Below are 16,549 nucleotides of genomic sequence, written 5' to 3' on the forward strand. Positions count from 1 at the left end.
AAATTATGTAAAAATAAACAAATAAACACTTGGAATCGTTTAAATTGTGGGCCCTGAATCTATAATCTATGAAAGTTTAACTTTTTGAATGGAATTATGGAAATTAAACAACTTTTCCATGACATTCTAATTTTTTGGAAAGGGTCTGTATATATATATATATATGTATATGTGTGTGTGTGTGTGTGTGTGTGTGTGTGTGTGTGTGTGTGTGTATGTATGTATATATATATATATATATATATGTATATTATATATGTATATATATGTATATATATATATATATATATATGTGTATATATATATATATATATATGTATATATATATGTATATATGTATATATACACACACTGTATGTATGTGTGTATGTATAGTAGTGTGTGTATATATACAGGCCTGCTGCCTGATTCTCACTGAAGGTATCTCACCTCAGATGACAGCTAAAAGATGCACTTTGTAGGTCTGCTAATGGAGGAGCTGAATGGTCGTCGAACAATCCACAGTCAATGTTGCTGACTGATGATTGCACTTGACAACAATGTTGTTGATGGTCGGTGTCACATGGCATCAACAAGGTTTAGCTAATGGCCATTCAATTGAAGGATTATTGGTGTAAAAATACTATCATAACATTGCATAGTACAAGCATTGGCTCATAGCAGATTGATGATGGCACAGGTAGTTTTCACACTCTACCTGGATTTGTTTTGTCCGCCTTTGTGCAATCTGCTCATCTTTGGGAAAAAATGGAACCTTTCAGACGTCCAGCTTGGACGTTAAAGTGGAAGTTCCTACTCTAGGCAAATGTACGGAGCCCAACTTTACTGACTTCAACATAACCAGCTGTCCCACAACAGTGGTGGCACGCACAGACACACCCTTTAGACATACAGTCGTCCCTCGCTACGCCATGATTCAAACATCGCTCCCTTACTTGATCTTGGTTTTTCAAAAAGCAATAAATTGCCACTATTTTGTGGTTGACTATGACCTATTAATAGTCAAAAATACTGTAAGACAAGTCATGCGTAGTATTCTGGTCACTAGGCATCAGTAATGTTACACTGATGATACATTAACTTGCATTACATTACCTTAACACTGCATGAAGCCAGCCATGGCATATCTGACATGATAGAGTGAAAAGAATCCTCCTATTCCGTGTGGAAGTGGTAAGTTTCTGGCTTCTTAGTCTGTCCTTCTTCCTCACTCCATTTCAATCCCTTTCTTAAGTTTAGAATAAATAAAATGGAGGCTAGCTACTTAGCTCTCTAGCTTGCTATGCTTAAAGCTGTGGCCGTTTCTTGTGTCCCTGCACTGAACTCCTAGCATAAGAGTTGTGCAATGTAAACAAAGAATAATAGGAGTATAACGGTGACTGAAGGGGTGTTATTTCATGCCTAAAGGACTGTAATAACTAAAAAAAAAAGGTATTTAGAAAGTCATAAACAGGTTTTCTATGATCTAACTAAGGAACTATTCTATTTATTAATCTTGAATCTTTCTTAGCGGAAATTCACTTATGGCGGTCAGGTCTGAAACCAGTTAACCGCAATAAATGAGGGATGACTGTATTACAGTGGAAAATCTAAGGTTGAACACAAAACAGTCTGAGACGCTACTCCATCATTTAATTTCCCCATAACTTATCATGGAAATGTGGCCGCCATGTCATTTTATGTGGCCCGCGGGAGCAATTAAATAGGTCAAAAGCGTGTATATATATGGGAAAACTACATTTCCCACAATGCCTGTCGACTACAATACGAAGTGACGGCTCACCGCCACTAAACAACAGTGTCTCTACATCAATGCCAACGAGTTGAATTGACAAATAAATAATGATCCCAAAATGTCCAGGGAGAGAAAAGTTGATGCGGATGGAAGACCGTTTCAAGAAAGATGGGAAGGGGGTGCTTGTCTGTGCTTCAAGGAGAAAGACCAGTATGTCTTTTGTGTTACGAAGCGTGTCTGTTGTTAAAGAGTACAATCTGCGTCGGCATTTTGACACTAATCACGGAGCTAAGTACGCCAAAGCTAGCCTTCAAGAAAAGCAACAAATTGCCCAAGAATTAAAAGGCAAACTGCGGTTGCAGCAGAGTGTGGTCACGAAATCCACAGCCAAAAACAATGCGGCAGTGGAAGCTAGCTTTATTGTGGCTGAAGAAATTGCCCACGCTTCCAAGTCTTTTTCAGAGGGAGCGTTTTTTGAAGCAGTGCATGCTGAAGGTCTGTGAGCAGGTGTGTCCCGACCAATTACAGACTTTTAAAATATCAGTTTTTAGGTTCGTTACTAACCTAAAAACTTGACCAATATAGTTGGAAACTGAGTCAACTTTTATTTTGTAATTTTTAGTTGATTACATATTATTTATGTGTAGCTGCTGTTGCAATTATTTAGTATTTGCAGGTATTATGTTTGTATGCAGACAAATTATTGTAGTCAAACCATCAGTTGGATGCAAGACTGTGTGCAGCCTTTTTTTTGTAAAATGCTACATCTGTCATTCATGTTGTTAGCAGCTCACAGTTGTTGATTCTACAGTAATTAAGCCCATTTTAACTTTGACAAAAACGTTTTGAACAAAGTTAATGTCATCACTTGTGTTTTATGTTATTTTTCTTAATTCACTTGGATAGTTTGATCCTTGATTGATGGAGTAGTGTGGGTTTCATAAGCTGACAAATTCAAATGATTTATGTTACAACAGAGCAACAAGTAAATAAGATAAAAAGATATTTTTTTCTATGCAACTGTAATGTTTGTCACTTGAATAAGTCATAAATTTAGAGTTATTTAACATTAAGGAGTTGTTACGTTTATTTTACATTATATTCGATTGCATTTAGTTTTATTTATAAGTTACATCTGGCCCATTGAGGACAGCCATTATGTCGATGTGGCCCTAAGTGAAAATGCGTTTGACAGCCCTGCTTTAGAGTATCAAAAAGAGGGTGTTTTTTGTGTCTTGTTACTGGTGTGTCCTTTCATCATGCTTTTTGCCATTTGCCAATGTTTGCCATGTTTCTATGTTACACTTAACTGGAATGTTTCAAAGTTGTAAGCTCAGTGTTTCCGCTACATGTAATTGATCGCGGCACACCGTGACTACAAAATAAAAGCCGGCAAACCTTAAAAATGAGTTTTATATTGTATGAAAAGATATACTGTATATGCAATATAGATAAACATATAGCTTATTACCTGCACCACTTGAACCATGTGTAGTCACGATGCTTTACTTTACTTTACTTTACTGTTCTCTTTACTTGTCTTGCTTGCTTGCTGCTGTAACAGGTAAATTTCCCCTCTGTGGGATGAATAAAGTACATGCATCTCTTATTATATACACACATATTGACCACGATTAGTTTGAAAACAATTTAAAATATCATAAAAATGTTTCACTGCGCTTTATTTTGAAAACATGCACCGGAACTGCCTGTGTACCCTGTTGGCACTTGCGTATGTACTTGTATATGTGACCAGATAAAAATACGTGTCTTGATGTCGATGTTCACTTTGTTCCTTGTTATTATCAGAATGAAAAATAGTCGGTAAAATATGTAGTCAATTGTCGACAGCTCGTCACAGACTAAGCCAGCGTGTGTGATCGCTCACTTTTCAATCTTATTCGACTTTGTGTTATCTTTGTTTACACATTTTAGCTAGCTAACTCGTTTTTGTCCCACGGGTGAGCTACATTTATGCAAACTTACCTTTTTAAAGTGTCACTTAACAATCTTGCTCTCTTGCTATCATTGTAATACCTATGGCCTGTCTTGAAAACACTAGATGTGTGTCTAAGTTGAGGGTTAAGGTAGTGATGCTATCACAGGGGTCTCCAACAGGTAGCTTGTAAGCTTAGCAGTAGCTCACCAGCTGATGTTGAGTCGTTCACCAAAGAATATTTGCTTCACCTCTTAGTATTTTTATAAGTGTTCTATTCAAACATGACACCTGTATTTAATGACAAATGAGCACTCTGAGTGGAGATGTGCTTTGTAAATAAAGTACAATTTAAATGTTGGAAGTCACATAAAACACAAATAGCTCACCTCTTCTTTCTTTTTGTCAAAGTAGCTTTAATAGTGCTGCAAGTTGGATACACCTGTGCTGTCATAGCCCTGGACTCTATCACTGGATTGCCCTGGATTTCTATCACAAACATATTTCAATAGGTATTTTATTTTGTTAATTGTGTTATTTTGAACAAAAAATAAATATGTTATTGAACAATTAATTTCTCATGTATTCGTATTACTCTAAAACAGGCATCAAATTAAATTTAGGTTTGTGTACTTTTGTACTAGTCTCATAGTACTAAATTTACCAGCAGTCTTGAATGCAATTAGTCTTCCCGGTTACAGGACAGGAGATGGTGACATTAAAAAGCACGCGAGGGAGCTCGAGTGAAGGATTGGTGACAAAGCAAAAGGAAAAAATATAAATCAAAACATGATCAAATTTTTTTTTGTTTTTTGGACGGTACACAGTCAAATGACCTATTTACAAACAAATCAAATACAGTAGTAGCTTATTGCAGTCATCAGCCATGTTTTTTGTTTACGTATAATTGGAACGTTTAAGGCGGAACCTCAAAAGCCATAAGTGGGCAATTTCTCAGCAGTCTTGAATGCGGTGCTAGTCCTCGCGGTTCCTGGTGACAGGAGATGGTGACATTAAGAGTGCGAGGGAGCTCGAGTGAAGGATTCTTGACGAAGCAAAAGGGAAGCCATCCTGATCCAGCTTGTCCCAATTAATGGAATTACCTTCCTCCTCGGGAGGACCGTTAGTCATTTGCCAAGACTCGGGGCCCGTCAGTTAGTGCGTCTCTCCCACCATATTGCCCAGCAAGCGCTAATAAGGCAGCCCTGACCGCCGGGGTGTGCTCATTAGCATAGCCTGCAGCCGTGGCAACCCCTGCCAGGGCCCGGCCGGACACTTAATTACTGCCACAGCTCCTTCTTCATGACATCCATACTCGCTGCCTTCCTTCCTGTGTTGCCACCCCCCTGCCCTAACCTTCTTAACCCACCCACAAGAACCTTCACCGCAATCTAGCTGCCACTCACATGTGTGGCAAACATTTGACGATGTAGTTTAGCTTTGCTGTCGGAGCCACTCCCTTGTTGCAGTATTAGTTCACAGACTCTCCTTTTTGACATGGCCACTTTATTGATGCACCCCACCCCCCACCACCTACCCCCACATCCCCATACGCCCTTAATCGACTAATGGCCTCTTCTTCTTTTCCAAGCCCTCCCTTCCCCATCCTTCTATCTGTCCCTTTTGCCTTCCCGTCTCATACCCTCTCTCCACTGTTCAGGCCTGAGGTCAGTGAGGCCAATTTTCATGCCTGGCTAAGTGACAGAATGCCTTTGTGTATGTACTGTATGGGAGGGAGAGGAGAAAGCAGGAATACGTTACGCAGCAGCCTTACACAAGTCATGTGGCTGCTGACCCCCTCCCTTCCCGACGACCTACCTAGTCCTTTAGTCCAGTCTGTGTTTTTCCCTTCTTTTTACTGACCTCTTCATTTCTTCAGTAATGACAGTCACAAGACATAGCGATGCTTTGAAAGAATAGTCATGACCCACATCAAAAAGAGCATCCCGGCGGCAACTGTGGACCCTCTACAGTTTGCATATCGCCAGAACCGGTCCACAGATGATGCAGTCAACACTGCCATCCACACAGCCCTTTCTCACCTACAGGGCCAGGACACATACGTCAGAATGCTATTTATAGACTATAGCTCTGCTTTTAATACAGTCAGCCCCCACAAACTCACAAATAAGCTCCTCACACTTGGCCTGTCTCCCTCCCTCTGTAACTGGGTGTTTAACTTTCTCACGGGCAGACCCCAGTCAGTCAGAGTCCACAACCACACATCCAGCTCAAGAATTGTGAGCACTGGGACCCCACAGGGGTGTGTGCTGAGTCCACTCCTCTACACGCTCTTCACCTACGATTGCGTGGCCTCCCAGAACAACACCAGCATCATTAAATTTGCGGATGACACTACAGTCATTGGCCTGATCACTGGTGGTGTTGAAACATCATACAGAAGAGAGGTGGCGGACCTCATAGCTTGGTGTCGTGATAACAATCTCCTTCTCAATACAGATAAGACTAAAGAGATGATCATTGACCCAAGAACAAGGGAAAAGGAGCCGCATAGACCCCTGTTTATTGATGAGACTGAGGTGGAGAGGGTGAAAACCTTCAAGTTCCTTGGCACACACATCAGCGAGGACCTCACCTGGTCTCACAACACCCAACAAATTATGAAGAAGTCCCAAAGGAGACTGTACTTCCTGAGAAGACTGAGGAAATTTGGCATGTCAACCACAATCCTGAGTTGCTTCTACAGATGCACTATCGAAAGTGTCCTTACCGCCTCCATCACTGTTTGGTACGGTAACTGTACAACACGTGATAGGAAGGCACTCCAGCGGGTGATCAAGACCTCACAGAACATTGTTGGGGCAGCCCTCCCCTCACTGCAAGACATTTATAAATCTAGAGTCCTACGCAGAACACACAACCTCATCAAGGACAGCACACATCCACAACACTCATTATTCACACTCCTACCGTCAGGCAGACGCTACAGGAGTTTGAAGTCCAGGACCACAAGGCTGGCAAACAGCTTTTACCCACAGGCCATCAGGCTTCTCAATGAAGCACTCAGACACGCCACACGCAACACACACTCATAGCACTTTATTTATTTATTTATTTGTGTTATTTACTTGTATTAATGTCTCTTCTGTTGTTGTTGCTTAAATTCTTGGTATTTATGTATATGTGTTTATGTTTCTTATGTTCTTATTCTTTCTTGTGTTTTTCTTCTTTTCTTGGGAGAATGAACAGAATAAGATTTTCATTGCATGGTATAACTGCTGTTTTACCACGCACATGACAATAAAACTCTCTTTGAATCTCTTGAATCTTGAATCTTGAATCTTGATATGTGTTACAGTCTCGTTTGAAGTACAAGGACTATAATGCTATCGATCACTCTGTTTTCACTATTGTAATGTACTGTAAATGTTTAATTCAGCTTTTTCCCCCCAAAGTACGAGTACAGTGGAACCGTGGTTAGCGTCATTAATTTGTTCCAGGTCAGACTAACTGAAACAGATGCTAACCGAACCAATTTTTGCCATAAGTAATAATGTAAATCCAATTAATCTCTTCCCAAAAGCCAAAAATGTTAACACAAAACACATTTTTATAGTTTTACAGTTATAGTTTGACATGCAGAAAACAATTGTAAATGCATATAAATATATATACATGATGAATGAAAGGGATAAATTAACACTTAAGATGATTTTTACCTTCATTGAAGATGTGATTCTTGATGTGTTGTGCCCGACGACACAACGTTGCTGCAAGATCAACCACCACCTTCATGTTTTGACAGCTGTTTCTTGACTTTATTAGTGTTTCTCACCTCAATACTGTAACACAAAATGGAGCCAGAGAAAGTTGCAAGTGGCAGCATTGTGATAAAGAAGGTGAGAAACACTATTGAAGTCAAGAAATAACCCATGACAAAATGGGAAGATCGTGTCCGTGCACTGTCTCACTGCCCCATAGTGTCTTTGAGAGCAGTAGTCTTCACTGAAGGTAAAAAGTAACCTTAAATGTTCATTTATCCCTTTCATTCCTCATTTATATGCATTTAGAATTGTTTCATGCACATGTAACATTTTTGACAGTCAACCGCTGATGACGTCATAGATAGGCGACGTAACTTCTGGTTACGTTTGCCACTTTATTTGCTAGCTAATGGATTGCTAACAAGGAATGACGGTTTCTGATTAAAAAATATATATTATATAAAAATATAAAATATATATTAAGAATACAGATGGACTCATGCAGTATATTAATAACACAAAACGCGCACCATATTGTACTCTAACCGGAGAATGCACGCAAACCGAGGCAAAATTGTGGCACAAGTTTTTGAAGTTAACCAAAAAACAAGCTAACCAGGGCATACGCTAACAAAGGTTCGACTGTACTGTAGAAATTTCTTTAAAGGAAATAAAACATTTAAATTACCTGGCTTTTTCCATTACCCACATCTTTCTTCACCTCAAGCGATCAAAAATGACAGTGCCAAATGGTCACAAATGGACAGTGTTGATAATGCTGCGTGTTTTTGCTGTATTTACAGGATTTGACTCCCTGCTGCTTTACTTGTGAAAGGTTAATACAGCCAACATCACTCTGGCACCGCAGTCTACTGTACAGTCTACTTTTATTGGCCCGCTATTTGTGCAGCCTCGTTTTGCACTTTGACTCCATACGGCTCCCTCTTTGTCTATAATGTGCTGGAGTTATACGTCTGTGTGACCCACAGAGAACATTCCTGGCCACCGCACCACTGAATCACTCGTGTGTGAGTGATAACGCGTCCAGACTGCTGCGCGCCCTGCAGCTGTTTGTCTCAACATGCATTACGCTGCTAAATGCTTCCCCTTTCAGTAGCAGACGCTTGCCGCCTCGGCCCGTAGCACCCTGGCTCCATCACTGGAGGAAGGGAGGGGGTGGGTTTGCAGTTACTGTTGCTGAGCTAGCCACTGTACTGGAGGCAAAGCACTTACAGTATATCTGTGCTCTTCATGGGATCGCATCCTCAGCCAAAAGTGGTCAACTGGCAGCCCGCGGGCTAATCCAGCCCATAAATGACATTAGACCGGCCTAACATCATTGCAGCAGATTCATAAAACCACCAGAGCTCTCTTGTTATATAGAGGAGTGCTGCCATTCAGAGGTGGACTTGCTAGGGTGTTTTGGATCATTTTCCTGCTGCAGAACCCAAGTTCATTTCAGCTTGAGGTCACCAACAGATGGCTGGACATTCTCCTTCAGGATTTTTTGGTAGACAGCAGAATTCATGGTTGCATTTATCACAGCAAGTCTTCCACGTCCTGAAACAGCAAAACAGCCCCAGACCATCACACTTTACTGTTATTATGATGTTCTTTTTCTGAAATGCGCCGTTACGCCAGATGTGATGGGACACACACCTTACAAAACGTTCAACTTTTGTCTTGTCAGATCTTCCCAAAGGTCTTGGGGATAAACAAGATGTTTCCTGGAAAAATTCATACGAGCCTTAATGTTATTTTTGTTCAGCAGTGGTTTTTGTCTTGGAACTCTGCCATGCAGGTCGTTTTAGCCCATTGTCTGTCTTGTGGTGTAGTCATGAACACTGACCTTAACTGAGGTAAGTGAGGACTGCAGTTCTTTGGATGATGTTGTGAGGTCTTTTGTGACCTCTTCGATGAGTCGTCGCTGTGCTCTTGGGGTCATTTTGGTTGGCTGGCCACTTCTCTCACTGTGGTTTGCTGGAGTCCCAGAGCTTCAGAAATGGCTTTATAATCTTTTCCAGACTGGATTGGGGGGGCACTTTTTCACACAGGGCCATGTAGGTTTGAATTTTTTTCTCCCTTAATAATAAAAAGTTTCATTTAAAAAGTTTTCATTTAAAAACTTTAAAAACTTGTGTTCAGTTGTGTCGTCATTGACTAATATTTAAATTAGTTTCATGATCTGAAGCATTTAAGTGTGACAAACATCAGGAAGGGGGCAAACACTTTTTCACACTACTGTATGAAAAAGTGGAGTGCCTTAAAGTACCCCCAAGGGTTTAAGCATTCACATTTGAGAACTACTGATATAGAGGCTCTTTGCTCTGCTCCTGTCATATAGTGGATCTTTGACTAGCATTTTGTGGTAGGTCCTTAAAAACAGCAGAGCACTCCTGTCATAATGAGGATCTTTGACTTGCGTAACCATGTTGATATTATCTTATGACTTTATTTATGACTTTATAAGCTATTTGTTGAGGCATATATTTATTTTTATTGTATACAAAAGAAGAAGAAAAGTGAATAGTCCTTATGTTTAAAGCAGCATGCTAGTGCATGATGTTGCTGTCTGACAGATCTCATTTGGACCTGAGATAGGACATCAGCACTGTCTCCAAAACTACACACCCCACTTAGAGCTTTTGCTTGGCCCTTTGAAATGTCATTGGATCCACATGGTGGCTCACCTGTGATAAGACAAAGTACCACATAGCGTTGATGATGTTGTTCCAATAGCAGGAAAGGTACAGGGTATTCATCTTGCGCCTAACCCCGAAGTTCAAGACCGAGGTTCACCCACAAAGCAGAAGACCTTGGGTCAGCAATCTAGTGATTTGCCACTAACCACATTAGAGCCATTAGTGGCTCTCGCTTACTTTTTTCGCATGTCACATGGAAATGGGTCAAGCCCCTGCCCTGCATGACTCACACTGGCTCTTTCACTCACTGGCTTTTCTTTGGTTCAAGCAACCCTGCTCAGGTTGCAAAATAGCCTTTGTACACAATGTACAGTAATCCCTCGTTTAGCGCAGTTAATTGGTTCCAGACTCCACCGTGATAAGTGAATTTACACGCAGTAGGATTCCTTCTTTAGAAATAGAATAATTTTGTAGTTGCAGCATAGAAAACCTGTTTACCTCCCGCCATCCCTTTAGACATGAAATAACACTTTTTTTAGTCACTTTTACACCTGTCTCTTATCTTATAGTTATCCCATATAGTAGACATAATAACAAATGGAACATCTTAGATATAAATAAGATATAACATACACTCACATATTAGCATTGACAGTGTACTTCCTGCAGTGGCTATTGTCTCATCAATGTGATGTTACTGTGAGCAGTGGAGAATAACATCACATCTTCTGAATGTATATTTGTAATTTTCTTATATATATATATATTTAAAAAGGTTATTTCATGTCTGTAGGGCTCTAATAATGTTAAACACCCTATTTTTTCTATGCTCTAACTACAAATTTTTTCAATTTATAAATATGGAATTCTGCTTCGCGGAAATTCACTTTGCACATTTTGGTCTGGAATCAATTATCCACGATGTACGAGGGATTACTGTACATAACATACATAACACATGGGTGGCATCCCAACATTAAAAAGGAGGATATATGCCACAATGAATAATAAAAAAAAGATAAAGGTTGCTAGAAAAACTTTCAATTTTGAATTTTTGAACACCAATGGGTTTTTTTTAACCTTCACTCAAAGAGGCTGTAGGCTGTTTTTTTCTGTATTTATTCTATATTTAATTGCATAACTTCACCTAACTTCACCTGCATAACTTCACTTTGTTGCATTTTTATATAAAAAAAGGGGGAAGGCTGTCCTGCATTCTTGCACATCTACAGTCAGTAGTAGTGTGATAGTTTGACACTCCTGCTTGAGATGCTCGCTGAGCTGAAGTCTCACCAGATATGCTGGCTTTTTTATGACAGTTATTTTGTTTACACAACTAGACAAGATGTGGAAAACAGCACCCTTATTTTGAAGGCTGGAAGTTTGTTGTGTGTGTTGAGAATGTCTGTTAACAGATGAGCTGGGCGCAAGGATAAACGTGCCTCTCATCTTATTTTTACTCAGAACTTTCATGACGTCAGCGGGCATCGTAAAACGCTGGCTTACACATGTGGTAAAACACAACACGGTGTAAACACACTCATACAGCCTGAGTTGCACACACACATCCACACTAATTAAGCTAACCCAGCTTGCTTCTATTCATACTTAGTAAGACAAGTTTGTTCTCCAACTTTCACCGGTGTTTCAAGTCGCCATTTCAACATGTTTAATTTATTGTTTGTGATGAGATGCCACCACGATCTTCCCCACACGTACGTTCCTTCTCCTCACGATAACAGCATTTCATTCACATTATGTCAATTCCTGCGAGATTCCACGATTGGGTTATTGCACAAATCAAATCCTACACATGATGATTGTTTGTACCACTTTTGGTGTGTTTCCAGTGTGCATGGAGGAGAATACACATTGTGTTACACATTGTCTGGCATGGCTTTTATTGTTTCGATTTCTTGTTTTAAATATTTTATTGTAGTACGTTTCTTTGTTTCTATTTGATCTTTTAGTTTTTATTGTCCTAATTTTTACTTATTATTTACATTTACATTCCTTTATTTACTTATTATTTATGGTTTTGCTAGTCTGTGCAGCACTTTGGAAACAGTGTTTATAAAATGTGCTATATAAATAAAGTGGATTGGATCGGATTGGATTAAGGGGCCACAATTCTCAACAAGTACTTGGACATCAGGCAGCCATTAATATTGTGTATCAACACAGTAGAAGGAAAACTAAGATACATGGCTGTATTTTTTTCATTAAACGGGTATTCCTTACACTTTCAAGTCAGTATATAAAACATTCCATTGTATTTGTTGTTTGTCTTTACGAGTGCAACACTGAAGTCTGCATGGGAGGTTGAATTGTGGTCTAGTCCTTTAGACCCTGTTTCATATCAAGTTTGGGGGGGGGTTAGCGGTCGCGGTGGGTTTGTGATTGTGGTCACCTTTTTGATGACCATGGTCAGCTGTTGTGGGCCAGATGTGAGTCAACTCTAATGATCCCCACTGGCTGCTGGCCTCGGTTTCCTGGCAACTGTTTTGCCTCTGACTGTAAACACAAAGCAAAGCTACCATGCCACTGTTAGGGCTGCAAAGGTAAAGATGGGGAGGGATTCTTTCACCTTCATTACTAGCATCGGTTGTTTTTGTCTTGTAATCAGATCTTTGCAAGAGTCACCTAGAGTGGAGGAAAAGTCCGTTTTGACATTAGGTTTCACCCAGGCGTCACTCTCTTGACTTACTCTTGTGGCGGTTTGTTAATATGTATCAGGAATATTCACTTTTCTTTGTTCGCCCTTGTCTGGCAAGCTGTAATATTTTGCTTATGAATATTGATACATGAAGTGTATATTAATGACCCTTGCTGACCTTAACCCGATCCTTATTGGCTCCCCCGTTGGTATCTGCTGGCTTATGAATATTAATCAGGTTCCATAACCTCCATTACCCTAATCTTTGCTGTCTAGCCTCCCAGAAGGACGCATTGTCATGGCAACGCTTTCACTCAACTCCCAGAGACCAAGGGTGGGAAAATATGGTTATTAAAAAAAAGGGGGAGGGGGTACTGAGAAATCAAAATTACTCAAACATCTTCTCTGAAGGAGCAGCTGCTATATACTAGAAGTAATGCCAATTTGCTTTGTAAGTGATTTTAGTGCTTTCTGGAGGACTGCACTGAAAGAGGACCATTTGTATTTTTGATTTATTGTGGTAATTGTGTTGTGAATGTTGACAGTGGACAAAAATGGTAATGGTGAGCATCAAATGGTCTTTGCAATCAGACTGCTGCAAATAGCTTCTTCTACACAGAGATCCCGCAAAATTGCTACATCGGAGCTGTAACAGTAGATTCGGCATTTATCCCACCTGTGACTTTTATACAGAACCCTGTGAATATTGTGGCAACTTTCATACAGCAACACCACAATTGGTGACAATTGCTTTCAGCACAACAGGTTGCGAGTGAGTGCTGGGTATGAAACATCACAGCATTGTAGCACACTCTTATACATAGGGAGCATACCACCTCTGTCATGGCTCTGACACTACCGCCAATGGTGGACAATTGCGGTGTTCACTTTGTTTCAGTTGATAAACCAACATTTAAGATGTAACTGCTGAGCTCAGCACAACTTTGCTGCTCACCTGGTTGCTCACCAAAACAGCAGCACATATCGTGTCTATGTTCCAGGAAGGTATGCACCTTCCGATCAGTCAGGTCTGCCTAGAGTCTTTCCGCATCTGTGTATTTTCTCTATAGTCGTCCTTTGAAACTCCTGCTTGACTTGACATTTAAGTGAATATGTATGTATCTCTCTCTGTCTCTAGATTTGGACAGCAATGACGAAGGAGGGCCTGACTGTAGTGCCGTGGAGGAGGAAGGCTGGTTTGGGAACGCTTCCGACACACGCTCAGAGTCTTCATCCTACGGCGATACCCAGGACGAGCTCTTCCTGCAGAGAGGTTCGTCCCCCGACGGAGTCAACCATGATGACTGTGGAGGCGAGAGTTCAGCAGGCTGCCCCACACCCGTCCACCGTGCCTCCTTGGAGCTTCTGGGACTGGGTGGGGGCGCCTTCTCCCCCCAGGACACGGTCTCATCTGTGGTGTCGTCGCTGTACGGCGAGGCGGCGTCTCGTGCTCTGGGGAAACCCCTAAGCAGCAACCTACGGCGCCTCCTGGAGGCCGGGTCGCTGAAACTGGACACGGGGGACCTCCTGGGTCGGTCATCCAGGGGTGGTGCAGGGGGCGACTCACCTCCAGTAGGTCTAGCTTCACCCTTGCCCTTGTCTCCATCTTCCCACCATGCTCAGCAGTTAAGTGCTCTTGCTCGGAAGCTGGCCAATAACAACAACAACAGCGGCTCGGCCTCACCAGCCTCGTTGGCGCCCTCAGTCACCAACATTAAACAAGAGCCCCTTGATCACTTTAACTCTGTCACCCCAAGCAACGGCAGTGGCTTTGTATGGGCAGGTGTTGCAGATAAGTGGCCGCCAACAGGCTGCTCCACGCCCTGCGGGTCCAGCCTGTCCCCCGACTCAGCCATCCAGAAGTTAAAAGCGGCGGCAAACGCGGTACTTCAAGACAAGAACGGCGTGTCCTCCTCCACCACCACAACATCCTCCACCTCCGCCTCGTCTGCAGTGCCAGCCCTTGGAGGAGCAGCGGGCGGAGGCGGTCGAGGAGACGACACAGTGCGCTTTGATGCCTTCAACTCTCCGTTCAGCCCTCAGTCGGCGAGCTCCACATTAGCCGCGCTTTCCAAGAAAGTCAGCGAGCGGAGCCAGGCCTCGTCCACGTCCGCTGCACCCACCGACCACCAGAACTCTGCAAGCTCATTTCTCTCACTCGTGTCGATGACCTCCTCCGCTGCCTTGCTCAAAGAGGTGGCAGCCAGGGCGGCAGGAAACATGCTGGCTGAGAAGAAGGAGGGGTCTCCGCTGGCGGCTGCTGGAGTCCTCCAAGAGGACGTAAAGCCCCTGCTGGACAAGAATCAGAAGGCCACCACGCCGTCAACACCCACCCAGGGCCTGGAGTTGTTGTTGCCCTCCACGCCGAAAGGAAGAGGCAAGCCCAACAGTCAAGCAGGTAATGTAATAGTCTTACACAGTAGATGTGCTTTAATGTAAGCATAGCATAGCATACATGTAATACAGATATCCTCAAAGTAGGGGTGTGACAAAATAGTGATATCGAAATATTGCAATGTTTCACCTTATGATGGATTATCAAACACTCTCGCAGTGTATCGATCTTTCAAATTATTATTAAATATAGCCGCCATAAACGTCTTTCACCGTCCTCCTCAGTGACTTGATTCATCATTTTACCTCTGCCGGAACCTCCGCTGCAGAAGTCACAGAAGAAGAAAGCGCAAACAACGGCGCTTGTTAAACGTTAAGATGCACCTGCATAGTAAAATCAAAAGTGTGGATGGATGACACAAAGCTGGATAAGGTCTTTGCAGTATGTAAGAAGTGTCTTACGGCCAGCACAACAAACATGCAGGGGTTCTAAGAATATAAGAACACCCCTCCAAATAACAGCTGAGGAGAAACTTTGCTTTTAAAACGGTATAAAACACGACAGCAACCTTCACGTCGTATATCACAGGGTGTGCCTTGTTATACAGTCGTCCCGCACTACATCGCGGTTCAAACATCACTCCCTTTATCGCATTTCTTTAAAAATTAATAAGTGTCAGTTTTGGCACGTTTTTGGGTTTGTTCTTTGTCCTTCTTCCCTCCATTGTTTCAAACCCTTTCTTAAAGTGCTTGTGACACCCAAAAAAGTTTTCATTCACAAAATGGAAGTTCTCACTTAATAAAACATTTTTGTCATGTTGCTGTCATAGATAAATAAACACCTATGAAAGAGGAGTGAAATTAAGTGGTGATTTGGACACGCCCTCCAGTGACTTTTCTGAACCAACCGCATTTTGTTTGTGATGTTACGACCAGAACACGTTCCAGGAACTAGATTAAGACACATGCAGCCATGAAAACTCACATCACAGCTAAGCCAAGAAGGTGACATATTCAAAACAATAACAATAATAACATTCAGTGATATTGTCTTGTGATAACGGTGATAAAACACACACAAAAAATGATTTTTGACTGCCAGTATTTGGCACTGACAGCTCAATGCACACTGCAAAATAAGAAAAACTGCGAGCAGCAATAGCTGCTTATTTAGCCCTTGAATGAACTCCCATACTTTTATTCTAAGATTCCTCGACTAGATCTAGAAAAAAAAAAGGATTTACTTACTGACAGGTCAACTGCAAAAGGCTAGAAAGACGAATAACTGCAAGCCATGTTTTGCTAACAATTCAGGTCTACAACACTTACAGGTGACACCAGCAACCAGGTACAAGCACAGCCACTAACGCACACAAAGAAAGTGACATTCACAATAATAATAACATTCACTAATATTGTGTTGTGAGGAGTATGGTATGTTTTACTGGCAGTGATAGCCACTGACAGCTATGTGCTTGCTCTTTGCACACTGCACAGAGCTGAAGACGATTAACAATTTAG

The 16,549-nt window shown here is 41.7% G+C and overlaps 1 protein-coding gene across 6 annotated transcripts in view; it reads left to right on the plus strand.

Annotated features, from left to right (window-relative positions):
• The window catches only part of znf827 (zinc finger protein 827), a 102,806-nt gene that overhangs the window by 32,676 nt on the left and 53,581 nt on the right, over window positions 1-16,549 (plus strand). For all 6 annotated transcript variants that reach the window (XR_008570643.1, XR_008570644.1, XM_054778589.1 and 3 more), the window contains exon 2: window positions 13,833-15,092. Coding sequence is in view for 4 of the 6 variants with exons in the window: in XM_054778589.1 (XP_054634564.1) it covers window positions 13,833-15,092 (1,260 nt within the window). In the remaining 2 variants the exon portion in view is untranslated. The remainder of the gene's footprint in view (window positions 1-13,832; window positions 15,093-16,549) is intronic.

This window comes from Dunckerocampus dactyliophorus, chromosome 6, assembly GCF_027744805.1.
Source record: "Dunckerocampus dactyliophorus isolate RoL2022-P2 chromosome 6, RoL_Ddac_1.1, whole genome shotgun sequence".
Taxonomy (NCBI): domain Eukaryota; kingdom Metazoa; phylum Chordata; class Actinopteri; order Syngnathiformes; family Syngnathidae; genus Dunckerocampus; species Dunckerocampus dactyliophorus.